The sequence below is a fragment of the Bubalus bubalis genome, chromosome 2, assembly GCF_019923935.1.
Source record: "Bubalus bubalis isolate 160015118507 breed Murrah chromosome 2, NDDB_SH_1, whole genome shotgun sequence".
Lineage (NCBI taxonomy): Eukaryota > Metazoa > Chordata > Mammalia > Artiodactyla > Bovidae > Bubalus > Bubalus bubalis.
Window position 1 is genome coordinate 137,598,332 of NC_059158.1, and position 21,788 is coordinate 137,620,119.

Consider the following 21,788-nt stretch of genomic DNA (forward strand, 5'->3'; position numbering starts at 1 on the left):
AAAGGAAAAAAATTATTATCCTTTCTGATATCAACTAACTCTATATAAGGTTAATGTGGAGCTCATGCAGTTATATAAACCTGAATTTTCCTGCAAAACTGTCAATCTTTTTAGAAGTGTTTTTCATTTCCTCAGTAAAATTACTAGCTTAATTATTTTTATCATTGTCATATACTTCTTCAGCAACATTTGTAACATTTTACATGTTTCAGCATGACCAACAACTTTATCCCATTGACATAACCATTTATTTTGTCTATTATCCATGTTCAAAGGAAAGTTATAACAAACTGTTCTAGAAGAATGTTTTTCAAAAAGTTAACATTATTTGCCAAACCATCAAGTAATGTGAAACAGATTATATCTCCTCCCCTCCCTTTGTTTTTTAACAAAGAAACTCAATTCAGATTAGTAATTTCAGTTCTACAGTTAACTTCATATATCTGAAATAGTTAAGATGTTAAAAAAAAAAACAGCTTTACCCATAAGCCTGTTATATAACAGAATATTACTGCAGCAGTGATTGAAAAAAAATTTTTAACAACTATGGGTAATTCTATGCCTGCCTGATACACAACTCAGGCCTTCTCGCTTTATTGGTTTGACATACCTTAAACACATAGTAAAGATAAGTAAGAAGTATGGCAAAGGCTCCACAAGTTGTCCAGCTAATGAGGATAAAAATAATTGTCAAAATGGGCAAGTCTGGTGATATTATCTTGATATCTTTAGGAAGTTCAGAGGGCCTGGAATAACAAGAATAAAGATTTTAAAAGCATATTAACAGTTATTTAAACAGTCACAATTAAGGAGAAAACAGTATAGTGCTCTGTCAGCTTCTCCTTATTAATCTGCAAGCATTACTATAAGGTAAATAGTAAAGCTTTTTAAAACAAAGATGATGGTGTCACATATTTTAAAATTCTGTTATATACTGTGATAGTTTCTCTTGCATTTAGATATACTACGGATAGTATCAGTACTAAAAGAGAAAAAATATTGTTAAAGATAATTATTACTTATAGGCTCTGTACCATACAATTCCGATCTTGACATGAAAAGAAATCATTTTCTGTTTTTAAAGTCTCAAGGTCACTCAGACATCTCATGATGTTAATGTCAGAAGCACTTTAGAAGAAGTGGAGGAAGAAGTATCATGAGGAGAGTTAATTAACAGAAACTACATCACTGGTTTACCTGAAAAACCTACCAGCAACTTCAAACCATGTCTTTGGATCATAGTAAAACTCTAGGCAATGCTTTCGGAACTCTTACACATTTCATCTAATCTGATCCTACATATCAAGATTGGAGTCTCTTGCTCTCAGGCTTGACTAAAAAACCACCACGTAAAATCATTGCCAGAAAACAAACACCTTCCCCTTGAAAAGATTTAAACAGTGAAATTTAAAAACACTTGTGCACTCTGTTAAACTTTTTTGACCATCTTAAACACTATGGTCAAAATCAAATGTAGCATTTAACTTGAAATAAATCATTATCTATGACAGAAACCTAAGTTTGAACACTAACCCCATCTTTTGCTACTTACACATTTTTCCTTAGACATTATATTTTAGTGAAAGCAAAGTAATCTTAAGGTTCTCTATCAGAATACGATTTTTTTCTTACGTTAAGAGCAATAAGAAAGATTTTAGTCACTCATTCTTTACCTTTTCAAAGCTAGCCACAATGAAGAAAGAAGTCTCACAGATGTAGAAGAGAGTAGGCCACCGCAGTAGGCAGTACATGTTCCAAACAGAAAAAGAATCAAAGATACAAGGGGGAAACACATACTCTGACTAGTTAAAACGATGGCATCTAATTCTGGTAACAGTAACATATCCCATAATTCTTTAAACCATTTATATCTGTGGATAAAAGAAAACAAAACAAAACAAAAAGCAAATGATACAATAAAAGCAAAAAAGCAACTCTCATTCAAGGATTTAACATTTGAAGCATTCGACCATTCACTAGAGTCCCCAAAGTTCCATGGTATTTAATTTGTAATTATCCTGAAAAAACTAACTTCAGTTCCTTGTAAGGAACTAGTGAGTCTACTGATCTTCAAAGATCTGAGTCTTAAGTCTCAAAGCAGTTTAACTGTTCTCTAGTAATCCTTGTATTGAGTCATAAATTTTTTTTTTTAAGTTATAAAGACAATAGCTAGTTATAACAACAGAAGAAAAGACATTTAAGTAATGCTTCTTAATCCCCCCCCCAAAAAAATCAGAATAAATTAAGAATGCAGTATTAAGTAGGGTAAAGAGATCTAAAATGTACTTTGTATGGGAAGCAATAAAAATAGTGTTCTGAGGCACTGTTTCATCAGTATCTTACAGCACTGTGTGCTCATAAATCTGGGATACCCAAAGAGCATAGACTGTATACATTCTTTTGGAAATGTTATTAAAGTCCTGGTATATTTACAGATTTATACTGTAATAATTACTTTTCAATAAATACTTTTGAAATAGTTAAACTACTGAAGTAAATGTTGATATGCTTATTAGGCCTTTGCCTAAGAGAAAAATTCCATTTAATAAAACAAGTCAATTGTCTCATCTGTATGAAAATTTATGTTCCATATTTGAGCCAAGCATAATATTGTATACATAAAATTAAAAATCATTATCACAGATAATAAAACTTACCCCAACAGAAACTTAACCATAATTACAAAAGGATCAACTTTGTATGGTTTGGCTTCTTTATCCAACATAGTAGCATATTCTAAGCAATGACCTAGTGATTAAAAATATATATACGTAGTAGAGAATTCACAGTAATTAAATGAGACATATTACATCCTGCATTGTTTACAAGAATACCATATTACATGTGAGAAAGCAAGAGTCTTTATTATTCTAATTTGAAATGCAATCAAAACTACAATGAAGTACCACCCCATTCTGGTCAAAATGTCGATCACTAAAAACTCCACAAATAATAATTGTTAGAGAGGATGAAATGGAGAAGGAAATGGCAACCCACTCCCAGATCCCTGCCTGGGAAATCCCACGGACAGAGGAGCTCTGCAGGCTACAGTCCATGGGGTCACAAAAAGAGTTGGACATGACTGAGGGAACTTGCACTTTAGAGAGGCTGTGGAGAAAACAATGTACCTTCTACACTGTCGGTGGAAATGGAAGCTGGTGCAGCCACTAGGGGAAACAGTATGAGGTTCTTTAAAAACTAAAAACAGAACTACTCTCTGATCCAGAATCATATGCAGAATGTACGCAGGTCAAGAAGCAACAGTTCTAACAGGACATGGAACAACAGACTGGTTCCAAATTGGGAAAGGAGTACGTCAAGGCTGTACATTGTCAGCTTGCTTACTTAACTTCTATGCAGAGTACATCATGCAAAATGCTGGGTTGGATGAAGCACAAGCTGGAATCAAGACTGCTGGGAGAAATATCAATCACTTCAGATATGCAGATGACATCACCCTTATGGCAGAAAGTGAAGAAGAACTAAAGAGCCTCTTGATGAAAGTGAAAGAGGAGAGTGAAAAAGCTGGCTTAAAATTTAACATTCAGAAAATGAAGATCATGGCATCTGGTCCCATCACTTCATGGCAAATAGATGGGAAACAATGGAAACAGTGACACACTTTATTTCCTTGGGCTCCAAAATCACTTCAGGTGGTGACTGTAGCCGTGAAATTAAAAGATGCTTGCTCCCTGGAAGAAAAGCTATGACCACCCTAGACAGCATATTAAAAAGCAGAGATATTATTTTGCTGACAAAGGTCTATCTAATCGAAGCTATGGTTTTTCTAGTTGTCATACAGATGTGAGAGCTGGACCATAAAGAAAGCTGAGCACTGAAGAATTGATGTTTTTGAACTGTGGTGTTGGAGAAGACTCTTGAGAGTCTCTTGGACAATAAGGAGATCAAACAAGTCAATTCTAAAGGAAATCAGTCCTGAACATTCACTGCAAGGACTGCTGTTGAAGCTGAAGCTCCAATACTCTTGGCACCTGATGCAAAGAACTGACTCGCTGGAAAAGACCCTGATGCTGGGAAAGACTGAAAGTGGGAGGAGAAGGGGATGACAGAGGATGAGACGGTTGGATGGCATCATTGCCTCAATGGACATGAGTTTGAGCAAGCTCCAGGACTTGGTGATGGCTAGAGAAGACTGGTGTGCTGCAGTCCATGTCATCACAAAGAGTCAGACATGACTGAGTAACTGAATTGACGATCCAGAAATCCTACTCCTGGGTATATAGCTAGACAAAACTCTAATTCAAAAAGTTACATGCAACCCTATGTTCATAGCATCACTATTCACAACAGCCAAGACATAGAAATAACCTAAATGTCTGTTGACAGATGAATAAAGATGTGGTACATATATACAATGGAATATTACTCAGCCATAAAAAAGAACAAAAATGCCACTTGCAGCAACATGGATGCAGCTAGAGATTATCATACTAAGTGAAGTAAGACAGAAAAAGAAAAACAAATACCACATGATAGCACTTATTTGTGGAACCTAAAATATGATACAACTGAACCTATCTACGAAACAGACTCATGGACACAGAGAACAGACTTGTGGTTGCCAAGGAGGAAGGGGCTGGGGGAAGGATGGAGTGGGAGTCTGGGGTTAGCAGATGTAAATTTTTATATATAGAATGGATAAACAACAAGGTCCTATTGTATAGCAGACAGAACTATATTCAATATCCTAAACAAAATGGAAAAGAATATAAAAAATAATGTATATATGTATAATAACTGAATTACTTTGCTGTATAGCAGAAATTAGCATATTATAAATCAACTATACTTCAATTAAAAAATTAAAAAACATAAATATACCATACAAATATTAATTTAGTGGTTCTCAGACAAGAGTACATATTCAATCATTATTTGTGAAACAAATTCAGGAAGCTGAGGCTATGGTTTCATCAGGCGTATTTTTATAAAGCCCCACAGGTGAGCTGTTTTTAAAAACAATTTTAGTGAGATATAATTCTCCCAACTCAAAATTCACTCATTTGAAATATATACAATTCAGTGGTTTTTAGTACATTCAAAGAGTGTGCATTCACCACTCCAGTCAGTCTTAAAAACATTTTCATTTCTCCCAAAGAAACAGTTCCCCTTAACTGCAACCTCCAATGCATCCCCATTTTTAGGCAACCACTAACCCTACTTTCTATCTCTAAAGATTGGCTTACTCTAAGGATGTCATAAAAATGGAATCATACATTATGTGGTCATTTGTGACTGGCTCCTTCAACTTAGCATATTTCCAAGATCCATCAATGTTGCAGCAAGCATCAGCACATTTATCTATTCATCATTGATGGACATTTTGGTTGTTTCCATTCTTTGACTATTATAAACAGTGCTCCTCTGAACATCCATGTACAGGTTTAGTATGGATGCATGTTTTCATTTCTCTTAGGTCTACACACAGGAGTAGAGTTGTTGAGTCATATGGCAACTCTCTTTAATCTTTTGAGGAACTGCCGGATCACTTTCCAAAATAGCTGTATCATTTTACATTTCTACCAACTGTGCAAAAAGATTCTGATTTCTCCAAATCCTCACCAAAATTTGTTATCATCTGTCTTTTTTATTATAGCCATTCTAGTGAGCATGATCTACAGGTGATTTCTGATACGTATTTGTGGTTCAGAACTACTTCTTTAACTGGTTTGAGACACAATCCTATACTCAAATCCTCTAATCAATATCATATATCCTTGGGGTCTCTGTGGACTACCTAGATATAAATCCTAAATGGTTGAGAATAAATTTTCAAGTCACTTGAAACTAAGAAGAATGAGGTGTCTCTTGAAAAAAAATTATACTCAAGTATAGGAGATGTAATATTGCCAGAATAATCTTTTAATTAAAAGGTTGGATCTGACTAGATCACACTAAATGTTGCTTCCTTTGTCCTGGAAGATAAGTTAAATCAGGTTAAAATGAACACTAAAGGCAGATTTTAAAATGGCAAAAAGCCACTAAAAGGAAATGAGTAGCTGTGAAAGGATTTGGCAATATGGAAATAGTGGAGGGGATTTGGGGACTGCTTTTGTATGTTTCGGCTCCACTCTGTTTTCTTCTCTTTTGCCTTCTTGGATCATTACTGCCCAAGCCCAGCGAGTGCACAAGGCTCCTGGGAAACTGTTCTAATTGCTGTATTTTGTATGTGAAAGTCACTCAGTAGTATCTGACTCATGTGACCCCTTTGTGACCTCTGTAGCCCGCCAGGCTCCTCCATCCATGGGATTTCCCAGGCAAGAATACTGGAGAGGGTTGCCATTTCCCTCTCCAGAGGATCTTCCCAACCCAGGGATTGAACCCAGGTCTCCCAGATTGCAGGTAGATTCTTTACCGTCTGAACCACCACGGAAGCCCTTTTTACTGTACTCTAGAAAGGACTTTGTCCAATATACTGTACAATCTATGTTTTCTTCTCCAGATCCATTTTCTACCCTTTACTTTGCTCTGAATTCTGAGAGGCTGACTTTTATGAATTGGCTTCTAGCTGGGTTCAGTGAATGACAAGCACTAGCAGTTAGGAGAGGAGAAGGAAATAAAGTTAGTGCATTTATTTCCCTGCCTTCTCCCTGCTGACCACACACTGACAACAGCTGCAGCATTTCTGTACCTAAGGCTCAGGTGCAGTACTGTTACTTTTTCCTACAGCTCTTGAGGTTTGCTCCCTCATTTGTCCTGGTACCTAGGAGTTATCAGATGGCTTTGTTGCTAATTTGGTACTTTATCATTTGTTGTTGGTTTCCCTTTCCTTACACATACCTTTGAAACAATCCCTTCAACTAAAATCTCAGTTATTCCATTCAATGTACCAGGAACTAACTGATACAGTTGATACAGTCCAAATATTATGCTGATTGCCAACTATGTGCCTGGCCCCAGTCAGGCAATGGGAATAGAATGGAGAACAAAAGCCCCGTCAATGAGTTTATCTCTTAAGAGATCCTCAGAACAGAGAGAATAAACTTTAGACAAAAGGGTATAAAATGGAGAAAACAAGTAAGTAATTATCTTGGGCACCTCTTAAAACTTAAAGAGGATCTCAAACGCCTATAAACTTGAGAGAGAAGGGTTGTGCAATCTTCAGGAAACTGATGTTGACATGTACACACTGCTTTATTTAAAATAGATAACCAACAAGGACCTACTGTATAGCACAGGGAACTCTGGTCAATATTATGCAACAACTTAATGGGAAAAGAATTTGCAAAACAATAGCTACATGTATATGTAAAACTGAACCACTTTGATGTATACCTGAACTAACACAACATTGTTAATCAACTTTACCCTGATAAAAACAAGGAAATTGATGTGTCCTCATTAGCTACATGTAGGATAAAAAAATTAGTAATGAAGCACTAGGGAAGGAAAAGAGGGAGAGAGGGATAGAAACATTCTTACCTGTTGAGAAAAGAGAGTATAACTGTCCTCCATAAGCAAGAAGGATACTAGATATGACGTAAGCAGGAAGCGCTCCACCATGAAATCTAACTACCTAGAAAACAGACAAATGGGCAATTTCTGAATGTTAATGTTAAAAGCATACTTTTACATGAAATGAACCTGTTGTTCTTCACTTTATGCATTTTCTGACACAACCACAAAGTATCTCCAGTAATGGGCATAAAAATTCTATGTAAAATAAATGCTAAGAATATATGGTATATTAGAAATGTTTATCTAAATTTTTATCAAATGCATAAAATAGAAAATATACAATTGTGTAGCAATTTTTTGCAAACTTTTTTATAAGATATGTTTATTAAGCAAATCAGGAAAGGAGTACATTAAGGCTATATATTGTCACCTTGCTTATTTAACTTATATGCAGTGTATATCATGTGAAATGGTGGGCTGGAGGAAGCACAAGCTAGAATCAAGATTGCTGGGAGAAATATCAATAACCTCAGATACACAGATGATACCACCCTTATGGCAGAAAGCTAAGAGGAACTAAAGAGCCTCTTGATGAAAGTGAAAGAGGAACGTGAAAAACTGGCTTAAAACTCAACATTAAAAAAACTAAGATCATGGCATCCAGTCCCATCGCTTCATGGCAAATAGATGGGGAAAATATGGCAATAGTGACAGACTTTATTTTCTTGGGCAAAAAAATAATTGTGGGCGGTGACTGCAGTCATGAAATTAAAAGATGCTTGCTCCTTGGAAGAAAAGCTATGACAAACCTAGACAGCGTTATTAAAAAGCAGAGATGTTACTTTGCCAACAAGGTCTGTCTAGTCGAAGGTATGGTTTTTTCAGTAGTCATGTATGGATTGACAGCTGGACAATAAAAAAGGCTGAGCACTGAAGAATTGATGCCTTCGAACTGTGGTGCTGGAAGACTCTTGTCTTGAAAGCAAGGAAATTAAACCAGTCAATCCTAAAGCAAATCAGTCCTGAATATTCACTGGAAGGACTGATGCTGAAGCTGAAGTTCCAATACTTTGGCCACCTGATGCAAAGAACTGACTCATTTGAAAAGTCCCTGATGCTGGGAAAGATTGAAGGTGGGAAGAGAAGGGGGCGACAGAGGATGAGATGGTTGGATGGGATCACAGATTCTATGGACATGAGTTTGAGCAAGCTCTGGGGGTTGGTGAAGGACAAGGAAGCCTGGCATGCTGTAGTCCATGGGGTTGCAAAGAGTTGGACAAAACTGAATGACTTAACGGATAATTATAGAATTAAATAACTTAAAAATTCTGCTATGCCTATACTGGAAAACATTATAAACCAAAAAGTAAAGTGAAAGTAATGATACAATAAAAATTTTAGTGAATTTTAAAACTATAATTTCTCTGACAAATCACTATTACTTATTTATGTCCAGGCTGTAAAATTTGGCAAATTAAAATGATGTTGAATATACTATAGTAGTTCTATGACTTGACATGTTATTTTTGTAAAACTATTTGCCTATGAATCATAGAAAGTGTTAGTTGCTCAGTTGTGCCCAACTCTTTATGACCTCAGGGACTGTAGCCCACCAGGCTCCTCTGTCCATGGGATTTGTCAGGCAAGAATATTGGAGTGGGTTGCCATTCCCTTCTCCATGGGATATTTCCACCCAGGGACTAAACCCAGGTTTCCCGCATTACAGGTGGCCTCCTTACCACCTGAGCCACCAGGGAAGCCACAAATCATAAAAAGAAACTCCCCAAATGAATTTTTCAATATGTTTATTTTTAATATAAATTACTTTTACAATCTGAGCATGCACGACATAAAAAGTTCTTGAAAATGTTCATTTATACGATAGAACTTACAGATTTTATTGGGATATGAATACAGCATAGTATGATAAACAAGAAATTTTAATATAACATTCATTTAAAAATCAGGAAGCAATTTTCATTTTTAGGAAGTATCAAACATGAAAGTATCACCTTAAAGACAGGGGTGGCCAACTATCGACTGTGTGCCAAGAATGGCTTTCAGATTTTATTAATGTGAGAGAAAAGAAGAAAAAAGTAGCTGAAGTAGTGGCAGCAGCAGCAGCAACAAGAGACTATATAATTTGCCTAAATATTTATTATCTGGTCCTTTACAGAAATGCTTACAACTTCTGTCTTAGACTATCTATTCACAAGGCAATAAATAACTGACAAGAAGGCTCTCTTACCTGTCCAAGTATTTGTGAAAAGGAAGTCTTAACTGTCACCTAGTTTAAAAAACAATTATATATAAAGGTTATTTTTCCTATACTCACATTTTATTAAATGAGCACTCTACAACAATCACAGTCACTACTTTGTTATAATGATGAACCTAAAGGTACTCAAGATCTGAAAAGAATTCTCCAAACCATCAACATTTAATTTCTATAAACTGCAGTTTACTGTTCAGAACTTTGCCCTTAATCAAATTCTTTTCAATTGGATGAATGCTATGATACATGAGTAAACTTTTACTAACTAATATAGTTAATTAATCGGAATATCTTATGACCAGATCATACAAGCTAAAGGAATTCACTGAATGACTGAATCCAGAATTTATACATTTATTTGCTGAAAAATTAAGCACAAATTAATCAATTTTCTATGTAACTTGTACTTTAAAATCTCAAACCTACAATTGTATGGTACTAAAAAAGGCTAAGCAAAACCACTTCTGAGTAAATTTAATAAAAATAGGTTTCACATGATATAATACCAGGAACAAACAGAGCACATGTAGTAAAATTTGAGCAAAAACAATATTTTAAAAAGAAATTCATTGTTCATTAATTATCTGTACCATAAATATACCTCCTTAGATATTAGAAAGTCTGGGGAAAAGGAATATATCTTTAATAGAGAAATTGTAAAATATCTAAATTTGGTCAATACATGGACTTTTTTGAAAATAAAATATTTGTTAAAACATGGACATTCTGACAGCATGCAGTATTTGGAGCCAAATTACTAATGCAGCTCTTCCTATTTCTATAGTATTAGAAACACAAAGGCACAAGTTGAAAACCATTACATCCCTGCAGAATCCTTCAATGCTAGAAACACAAAGCAAGGTATCAAAGCACCAATAACTTCCAAAAATCTAAAATAACTCACAGTATAGGTCAAACTGAAGCTTGGTTGTAGGACAGATTCTATTCACTTGACCTACTAATTCTGGTTTACCCTAAGAAAGTTCTAAAAAGGAATCCAAGTATTTCCAGTTTATTCTATAACTAAATCTTAAAAACTAAGCAAACATATAACTTACCTCATATTGACAGTCTGATGATGTGTACATTTTTAGTAATGCTACATGGCTGTCATTATCGGGTTGAGCAATATGGAGTTTCACAGAAATTTCAGTGGAAGATGGAACCCTGAAAATATAAACAATGAATTTTCAAATACAAAATGCTGTGAAATAACCATGGCTAAGTCAATACTCAGTACCACACAATGAAATACTGTAAGGAAGCTAGATGATACACACAGGAGTTGATGGAGAGGGTGGAAAGGGGTTCCTGTTTAATGCAAGTAAGGTTAAATTCTACACTGCTTAAATAAGAATACTATATGTTATAATAAAGGTACTATAATAATTTCACTAAAATTTTACTATGATTTAAATAAAGTAAAATATGTATTATTCAAAAACACCAAAGTTTAAGGTAAATTCTTTGATTTACTTACTGTGCAATGGTTAGTGAATCTTCATAAGACCAGGGAATATGAAGCTTATAGATACTAGTAATTTCTTCTGTGAAAACATAAAGGAAATATGTATTACTAACTTTATATTACTAAATGTTATATAAGCTACTGTGATACATAACTATAGATGGGCTTTCCGGGTGGTGCTAGTGGTAAAGAATCTGGCTGCCACTGCAGGAGACATAAGAGATGTGAGTTCGATCTCTGGGTTGGGAAGATCCCCTGGAAGAGGGCATGGCAAGCCACTCCAGTATTCTTGCCTGGAGAATCCCATGGACAGAGGAGCCTGGTGGCCTACAGTCCATAGGGTTGCAAAAGAGTCAGCCATGACTGAAACTACTTAGCATGCACATAGGTATGCTGATATCTGCATTTATACAATTACTCATTTCATTAAGAAATAATCAGTAAGAGTTATATCACATGATAAGAAATCAGGGAGAATTCTTTAATAATAATGTTTAATTAGGCCTACAAAAAATATTAGAACATATGGGAAGTACTAAGAAATTGGAAAAAATTACACAGCTAAATGTCAATTACTATTACAATAGGACAGCAAGATATACAGTATTTTTTAAATGTAAATATTTAAAACCGATCAATATTTTTACTGTTAAAAAGGGGCTATGTTAAATTAATTGGAAATATAAACAGCTTTTCTATTATCATATATTAAATATTAACTTACATATATGGAAAAATAAGTATTAAATGCCAGTGAAGAAGACCTAAAGATTCTTCAAATGACAAAACTATTTTTTCAGAAAATATACTTACCTTTGACTCCTGAGCACTTGCTTACCACGTTGATTTTAAAAGCTTGGTATATCTAATAGAGTTTGACCACAAAGGAAAAAACAAAAAAACAGGTTTATAAGTTTAAGCAGTAAAGTGAAATCAAGTCCTTGTTATTGTCAAGATAATTAATTACCTGTCCAAAGTTCAGAAGCTCTATATTATAGAACAGACCACTTGTATTTAATATCACTTTCCTTGAAGACAATCCTGTTGAATTAAAAGACTGTATTACTTAGAATACCAAAAAAAAAATTTTTTTTAAGTAAAAAAGTAATGACTTTAAACAATGTCTAAATAATGCCAACAGATTTTTGATATTAAAAGAGTTTATAGGTTCTTGCTTTTGGTATGGAAGAATGGACTCCTAAAAATTCAATCCTCATTCAACAAATTCTGGACAAAAACAGAACATTTATAATGACTTTATTCATTTTTAAAATTTTATTATTGGAGTATAATTGCTTTATAGTATTGTATTAATTTTGCTGTTGTTAAACAACCAAAGTTTATCAGCTACATGTATACATATGTCCCCTCCTCTTGAACCTCCCTTCCACTCCCCTTCTCAAACCTACCCCTCTAGGTTGAGTACCAGATTGAGTTTCCTGTGTTATACAGCAACTTCCTACTAGCTATCTATGTTACATATGGTAACATATATGTTTCAATGATACTCTCTCAATTTGTCCTACCCTTCCCCACTGTGTCTACATGTCTGTTCTCTATGTCTGTGTCTCTATTTCTGCCCTGCAAATAGGTTTATCTGTACTATTTTTCTGGATTCCATATATATGTGATATTATTTAATATTTTTCTCTTTCTGCTTTACTTCACTCTATACAACAGACTCTAGGTCCATCCACACCACTACAAATGTCCCAATTTCATCCCTTTTTATGGCTGAGTTATTCCATTGTGTATTATTTGGGATTCCATTGTGTGTATGTACCACATCTTTCTTTTATTTATTTTTTAATTGAAGGATAATTGCTTTACAGACTTTTGTTGTTTTCTGTCAAATATCAACATGAATCAGCCATAGGTATATACATGTCCCCTCCCTTTTAACCCTCCGTCCCATCTCTGCATCCCACAACTCTAGGTAGATACAGAGCCCCTGTTTGAGTTCCCCGAGTCATACAGCAAATTCCCACTGGCTATCTATTTTACATATGGTAATATGTTTCCATGTTACTCTCTCCATATATCTCACCCTCTCTTCCCCCCTCCTCCTGTGTCCAAAGTCTGTTCTCTATGTCTGTTTCTCCATTGCTGCCCTGCAAATAAATTCATCACTACCATCTTTCTGCTGCTGCTGCTGCTAAGTCGCTTCAGTCGTGTCCGACTCTGTGCAACCCCATAGGCGGCAGCCCACCAAACTCCGCCGTCCCTGGGATTCTCCAGGCAAGAACACTGGAGTGGGTTGCCATTTCCTTCTCCAATGCATAAAGGTGAAAAGTGAAAGTGAAGTTGCTCAGTCATGTCCGACTCTTTGCAACCCCATGGACTGCAGCCTACCAGGCTCCTCCGTCCATGGGATTTTCCCAGCAAGAGTACTGGAGTGGGGTGCCATTGCCTTCTAGATTCCATATATATGCGTTAGTATACAATATTTATCTTTTTTCTCTTTCTGACTTACTTTACTCTGTATAATAGACTCTAGGTTCATCCACCTCACTAGAACTGACTCAAATGCGTTCCTTTTTATGGCTGAGTAATATTCCATTGTATATAGGTACCACAGTCTCTTCATCCATTCATTCGTCAATGGACAATCTAGCTTGCTTCCATATTCTAGCTATTGGTAACACTGCTACAATGAATGCTGGGGTACAAATGTCTTTTTCAATTTTGGTTTTCTCAGGATATATGCCTACGAGTGGGACTACTGGGTCATATGGTGGTTTTATTCCTAGTTTTTTACGGAAAAAAACCTCCATACTGTCTTCCATAGTGGTGGTATCAATTTACATTCCCACCAATAGGGCAAGAGGGTTTCCTTTTCTCCACACCCTCTCCAGCATTTACCATTTGTAGACTTTTTATCCAGTTATCTGTTGATGGGCATTTAGGCTGCTCCCATGTCCTGGCTATTGTAAACAGTGCTGCAATGAACACTGCGGTACATGTGCCTCTCTGAATCATGGTTTTTTCAGGGTATATCTCCCATGGGAACAAGGTCATGCTTAAAATCGTGCACGCTATGCTTCAGCATTATATGAACTAAGAACTTTCAGATGTCCAAACTGGGTTTAGAAAAGGTAGAGGAACCAGAAATCAAATTGCCAACATTCACTGGATCATAGAGAAAACAAGTGAATTCCAGAAAAACATCTACCTACATTTCATCAACTATGCCAAAGCCTTTGACTGTGTGGATCATAACAAATTGAGGAAAGCTCTTAAAGAGATGGGAATACCATCTCTCATCAGGAGCTCTTCAGACCACCTTACCTGTCTCCTGAGAAACCTGTATATGGGTCAAGATGCAACAGTTAGAACCCTGTATGGAACAACTGATTGGTTCAAGATCGAGAAAGGAATACAACAGGGCTGTCTGTTGTCATCTTGTTTATTTAATCTATATGCTGAGCACAACATGAGAAATGCCAGGCTGAATAAGTTACAAACTAGAATCAAGATATGTGGGAGAAACATCAACAACCTCAGATATAAAGATAATACCACTCAAATGGCAGAAAGCAAAGAGGAGCTAAAGAGCCTCTTGATGAGTGTGAAGGAGAGTGAAAAAAGTCAACTTAAAACTAAATATTAAAAAAACTAAGATCATGGTATTGGGCCCCATTGCTTCATGGCAAATAGAAGTAGAAAAGGTTGAAGCAGTGACAGATTTCCTCTTCTTGGGCTCTAAAATCACTGCAGATGGTGACTGCAGCCATGAAATCAGAAGATGATTGCTTCTTGACAGGAAAGCTATTACAAACCTAGACAGTTGTGTTGAAAAGCAGAGACATCACTCTGCCGATAAAGGTCCATATAGTCAAGGTCCATATAGTCTTCCCAGTGGTTACATACAGTTACAAGAGCTGGACCATGAAGAAGGCAGTGTGACAAAGAACTGATGCCTTCAAACTGTGGTGCTGGAGAAGACTCCTGAGAATCCCCTGGACAGCAAGGAGATCAAACCAGTCAATCTTAGAGAAAATAAACCCTGAATACTCACTGGAAGGACTGATGCTGAAGCTGAAGCTCCAGTATTTTGGTCACCTGATATGAACAGCCAACTCACTGGCAAAGTCCCTGATGCTGGGAAAGATTGAGGGCAGAAGAGGGTGTCAGAAGATAAGCTGTCTGGGTGTTATCACCAACGCAATGGACATGAACTTGGGCAAACTCCGGGGGATGGTGAGGGACAGCAAGGCCTGGCGTGCTGCAGTCCCTGGGGTTGCAAAGAGTCAGGCATGACTGTGTGACTGAAACACAAGGTATGTGCTCAGGAGTGAGATTGCTGGGTTCTTTTAAGGTTTTTTTTTAAGGATTTTCAACACCATTTTTGTGTTTTTAAAAAATCACTACATATTTCCAATTTCAAAAAGGTATGCTTTCTTGGTAGCTATTTTCTCTTTTTTTAAAAAACATCTTAATCAATTTAAAAAATTACACCCACTTAGATGTGAATGCCTTTGGATAAGAATATGCAAATACAAGTGTTCAGATGCTTCTTTGAAAACAGAAAACAATAGGACAAACCACCACTGTGCAGAAGACAGAAAGGCTTGAAATAATTACCAAGTATATCACTAAAATTGTAATAATTAAAAAATAAATACTATAGGATGTTAAGATTCTGTCAGGCACATTTAGCACCAGTTAAAACACATAACCAGTTTTTTCATAATGTTGCATTCTCATAACTATTTTACAGGATCATTAATTGAATTTAAGAAAACAGATGTAAGAAATTTGATCAACATGTAAATTTCTTAAATAGAAGGTGTAGCATCAATTTTTGATTAATAAATCACTTTTAAGACACACTGCTTAGACATTCAACTACAAACCATTTTAATGAGTACCTGCTGTAACCAGTATTTTAAAATACAGCACTGAATTTAAGGCAACTCAAAATGAACAATAGGAGAAAAACTATTAGATATGAAGTGTCCTTCACACTTCACTTACTCTAATTTGAAATACCATTCATTGTGCTAACCTTCTTCACAAGAAAGATGGACTATCTTTTGCATGTTTTACAATCTAACAAGAGGTAAGAAATAATTTAAAAGTTTGCTTTTCATTATGGCAATAAAGGAAATCAGAAGCTAAACATTGTACTTAACTTAAAAACTTTTTTAGTCTGACTCACATCCTAAAGATTTTAGAAAGAACATCTTTATTATTAAAATGTTGATAGGCCCAACACAGACGAAGACTGTTACAAGAGATAAGGAAGGATACTTTGTAATGATCAAAGGATCAATCCAAGAAGAAGACATAACAATTGTAAATATTTATCCACTCAACATAGGAGCATCTCACTACATAAGGCAAATGCTAACAGCCATAAAAGAGGAAATCGACAGTAATACAATAATAGTGGGGGATCTTTAACAGCCACTTATACCAATGGACTTGAACTGTGGTGTTGGAGAAGACTCTTGAGAGTCCCTTGGACTGCAAGGAGATCCAACCAGTCCATTCTAAAGGAACTCAATCCTGAATATTCATTGGAAGGACTGATGCTGAGGCTGAAACTCTAATACTCTGGCCACCTGATGCAAAGAACTGACTCCTTAGAAAAGACTCTGATGCTGGGAAAGATTGGAGGCAGGAGAATGGGATGACAGAGAATGAGATGGTTGAATAGCGTCACCAATTCAATGGACATGAGTTTGAGCAAGCTCCAGGAGTTGGTGAAGGACAAGGGAAGCCTGGCGTGCTGCAGTCCCTGGGACTGCAAAGAGCTGGACATGAATGAGCAACTGATGAACAACATCACCAATGGACAGAAAGGGAATTACAAGGAAACACAAGCATTAAATGACACATTAGACCAGATAGATTTAGTTGATGTGTAAAAAAGTTTCATTCAAAAGTAACAGAATACCCTTTCTTCTCAAGTGCACATGGGACATTCTCCAGGATGGATCACGTCTTGGTCACAAATCAAGCCTCAGTAAATTTAAGAAAACTGAAATCATATCAAGTATCTTTTCTGACCACAATGCTATGAGATTAGAATACAGGAAAAAAACAACTATAAAAAAGAAATACAAACACATGGAGGCTAAATAGTATGCTACTAAATAACAACCAATGGATCATTTCAATATATACTAATTAATCAATGTGGTATACCATACTAACAAACTGAAGAATAAAAACCATATGATAATCTCAACAGATACAGAAAAAGCTTTTGACAAAATTCAAAATCCATTTATGGTAAAAACTCTCCAGAAAGTGGACACAGAGGGAACATACCTCAATCTAATAAAGGCCATGTATGACAAACCCACAGCAAATATGAAGAACTGAAAGCATTTCTTCTAAGATCCCATTTACCATCACAACAAAAAGAATATAATACTTAGGAATAAACCTATCTACAGAACTTAAAGACCTGTACTCAGAACACTACAAGATACCAATGACAGAAATCAAAGACAACACAAACAGATGGAGAAATAACAGCATGTACTTGGATCAAAAGAATCAATACTGTGAAAATAACTATACTACTCAAAGAAAGCTACAGATTCAATGCAATCCCTATCAATTACAAATGATATTTTACTCAGAAATAGAACAAAAAATTTTACAATATGTGTAGAAACACAGACGACCACAAATAGCCAAAGCAATCTTGAGAAAGAAAAGGGGAGCTGGAGGAATCAGGCTTACTGACCTCAGACTATACTACACAGCTACAGTAATCAAAACAGTATGGTTCTGGCACAAAAACAGAAAAATAGATCAATGGAACATGACAGAAAGTCCAGAGATAAACTCACACACTGATAGTCACTTCATCTATGAAAAAGGAGGCAAGATTATTCAATGGAGAAAAGACAATCTCTTCAATAATTTATTCTGGAAAAATTGGCCAGATATCAATACATGTAAAAGAATGAAATCAGAACACTCCCTAACATCATATGCAAAAAAATCTCAAACTGGATTAAAGACCTAAAAGTAAGGCTGGACACTATAAAACCCATAGAGAAAACCATAGGCAGAACACTCTTTGACATAAACTGCAGCAAGATTTTTAATCTACCTCCTAGAGTAATGAAAATAAAAACAAAAATAAACAAATGGGACCTAATTAAACTTAAAAGCTTTTGCACAGCAAAGGAAGCCATAAACAAAATGAAAAGATAACCCTCAGAATGGGATAAAAATGTCTGCCAACAAAGCAACTAACAAAGGATTAATCTCCAAAATATGCAAAAGCTCTGCAGCTTAATAAAAAAAAAAAATCAAAAGATGGGCAGCAGATCTAAACAAGAATCAAACCACTGAGTCACATCACATGGTTATTCTAAGAACTATACTAGAAATACACACAAAAAATGTTACAAGGCTCTGTATTATTACAACTAACTGACAAAACAAATCAACACTCTATCAAAAAGAAAAACAATTCTTAAGGTTTCCAAAATCCAGCTTCCCTGTTGGCTCAGTGATAAAGAATCTCCCTGCCAATTCAGGAGACACAAGTCTGATCCTGATCCAGGAAGATCCTACGTGCTTCAGAGCAACTAAGCCCATGTACTACAACTATTGGGTCTATGCTCTAGAGCCCATAAGCCACAACTACTGAAGACCGCACACCTAGAGCACATACTCCACAACAAAGAAGCCAGCACAATGGGAAGCCCATGCGTTGCAACTAGAGAAAATCCCATACAGCAATGAAGAGCCAGTGAAGCCAAAAATTGGAAAAAAAAATTTCCAAAATCAAAGTACTTACCAAAGGAAAAAAGATGAGTTACAGGAAGCTGTATGGATCTTGTTTCTTTTTTAAAGAATTCACAATCTACAACAAACTGGAATATAAAACATTGATTTATTAGGGAAAAACAGAATTAAATTTATAGTAAAATATCTTCACTTGATATTTGAGTAGAAAGCAAAAATCTATAAATTTCATTTTTGAAGAAGGTATTCTATTGTCTATTACAGTCCAACTCTCAAGCTATATTTAGAGGGCCTGAATTCCTCAAGGAGAGACGCTAAGCTAAAAAAATTTGGTGAAAAATCTTAATAAATTATTAGAGGGTCATTATCTATAAGAGCAGATGTACAACACAGTTTTCTTGTAGTTTGTTTTAGGTGTTTGTAGAAGAGGGACCATAAATGATGGGTAAAAACATTAAGAGCAAAAGTTAATTCAAGATTAATTAGCAATTTAGATAATATATCCCCGAATACTTTCAGTCAAAGTAAAATGTGATTTTGTTCTATCTTTTAAAAATTTCCATATTTATTATGTTTCTACAGTCTAATTAGACTACAAAAGGCTTTTGGAGACATACTGTCATTTATTTACAGATGCTTAATGCTATTCATGTAAGATTATGTCTATGGCTAAACAGTGATTATAGTAAATAGAAAACAGGTTCACTGTGTACAAAGAAAAAGAAATGTTATCTCAAAAAAAAGTAAACCTAAAATGTGACATCTCCATCACTGCAATTTCCATAATGACATTTCTCGTCTAATAACATGTCCACAGTGGCATAAGGATCTTCATTCTCAGCTGTCTATAATAGAACAGTTTCATTAAAATTGTTTCCACAATCCAACTAAATGACTCTAATCTATATGAGCTGAGGAAGAAATTAATCTGATGCCTAACTGTAGCTAGCAAGTAGTTTGCAATGCACAGTTAAGTAAAAAGCCAGTGGGGTCCATCTCAGGCTTTTCCAGTACTACACCTTGGACTGTATTTTAAGCTGTGTTATTTTGTTTGGGTGGAATTTTGATTGTTTTTGAAAATGAAAAACAGATGAGGGAAGATGCTATCAGAATGCACACACATAGGGACACAAAAGAAAAAAAATTTACAAAGGGGCTGTGCTTTTATTTTTCCCTCTTTATTTAGAAGGCAAAGAATACTGTCAGATATTTCCATTATAGAAAACAGCTGTTATAAGCTTAGAGAAATCATTTATTGAACACAGTTATTCATTATATTTTTATAGGTGTCTTTAGCTGAGACACTGCCTGAGAGAGGAAGAAATTTTTAATCACTTTAACAGGTAATTAAAATAATACAAATTTTATTATTACTTTAAAAATTTGGCCATTTCTTTACGGAATAAACCTTTATCCAAGAAAGAATTCATGAGTCTGTCTCTGAAATATACAGATAAGTAAATTTCTAATGGGCTTAATTTTGTTCTCTGTCATTAAAAAATGCAGGTAATTCCATATTTACATTTGGAAAACTATATTAAGACAATCAGTTGACTCAAAAAGTTTTTAAACTGCCTATTTAAATACATGTATCCTTCTGGTGATGGGTTGTAAGAGACACATAGAAATCATGACTGACCTAAGTTACTGTGCTTGTGAGCCTGGGTGTGCAACAACTGCAGTCAGCAGTGTTACTTTCCAGAGTGTCCACCAAGTATTTATTAGGCTGCTAAGACTGGCTATTTGAGAAAGGCTCATTAATTTCTTGAAATAACCAGAGAAGGCCTTGTTTGGGAAGATGTTAAATTCATTCAAAACCAACTTACCTGAAAGAAAAACCCTTAAAGAGAGCTTTTAGTACTGAAGATGTTGAATTACCTCTCACTTGAGCTAAGCAAAACAAAACAATGAATCCATTACAAGGTACTCGTGAAACTCAATCTTTGAGATGACTCCTAACTACATCCCCTTTTCTTTTCTCCTTTGAATATTTCTAGTGATTTTGGCCCCAAATCTCATTAACTTTTTTATTCAAGAAACATTTTGAATGTATATGTGGTGGTCACTAAAGATTTCACTTCACTAAAGGTTTAGGATGCAGAGTAAAACCCATTTAGTCCTTACTCTCAATAAGTTCATACTATGGGATGGCAATAAAGACATAAATTATAATTCAGTGTAAAATATTCCTCAAAGAACTCATGAACAAAATATGGGACTCAGCAGTAGCAAGAGGTTATTGGAGTAGTCTAGAAAAGGAAAACGGGGCACACTTAGGTTAGATGCTGAAGGATACGTTTATTGGGTAAAATGTGGCAATGGTCTTTTACCTCCACCTTCTTTTCCTGCCTACTTCTCTCAAAAATTACCATCCTTTTATTTCTACTCCCACTGCACGACTACAAGCCTGCAAAACCCCTTGACAGGTGCCTGGTCTGTCTTGTTTCTAATCCATTCTATACCAAAAATAGATTCATTGTCCAAAACAAATAGCTCTGATCCCATTACTACCATGGTGAAAAATCTTTTGGTTCCCTTCTGGCTTCTGAATCTTCCAATGAAAGACTTCCACAATATAGCCATGAACTAGTTTTCCAGACTTTTCTTCCACTACTTTTCTTCTATCCATGGTAGCTATCCTTTTAAAACTATTTACTTATTCACTATTTTCCAAACATACCCTACACCTTCCATGTTCTGATTTTATTATTTATGTCTCAAAGGTGTTGTTCATTATAACTTTCTGCAATAGTGTTACTATTGAGCATCTGGAATATGGTTAATACAACTAAGGATCTGATTTTTTACTTTTATTTAAGTTTAATTAATTTAAATTTAAATAGTCACATGTGCTAATGGATCCCAAAGTAGATAGCCCAGGTCTTGAATACTCAATCTATCTATAAA

General features: G+C 35.4%; 1 protein-coding gene across 6 annotated transcripts in view; it reads right to left on the reverse strand.

The window, feature by feature from the left end:
• PGAP1 (post-GPI attachment to proteins inositol deacylase 1) overlaps positions 1 to 21,788 on the reverse strand; it is an 80,510-nt gene that overhangs the window by 11,853 nt on the left and 46,869 nt on the right. For all 6 annotated transcript variants that reach the window (XM_044936804.1, XM_006078141.3, XM_006078143.3 and 3 more), the window contains 10 exons: positions 18,934 to 19,009; positions 12,130 to 12,203; positions 11,976 to 12,027; positions 11,175 to 11,241; positions 10,753 to 10,861; positions 9,668 to 9,706; positions 7,444 to 7,537; positions 2,658 to 2,748; positions 1,674 to 1,871; positions 611 to 746 (listed from right to left, as the gene is read on the reverse strand). In XM_044936804.1, the coding sequence (XP_044792739.1) occupies positions 611 to 746; positions 1,674 to 1,871; positions 2,658 to 2,748; positions 7,444 to 7,537; positions 9,668 to 9,706; positions 10,753 to 10,861; positions 11,175 to 11,241; positions 11,976 to 12,027; positions 12,130 to 12,203; positions 18,934 to 19,009 (936 nt within the window). The remainder of the gene's footprint in view (positions 1 to 610; positions 747 to 1,673; positions 1,872 to 2,657; positions 2,749 to 7,443; positions 7,538 to 9,667; positions 9,707 to 10,752; positions 10,862 to 11,174; positions 11,242 to 11,975; positions 12,028 to 12,129; positions 12,204 to 18,933; positions 19,010 to 21,788) is intronic.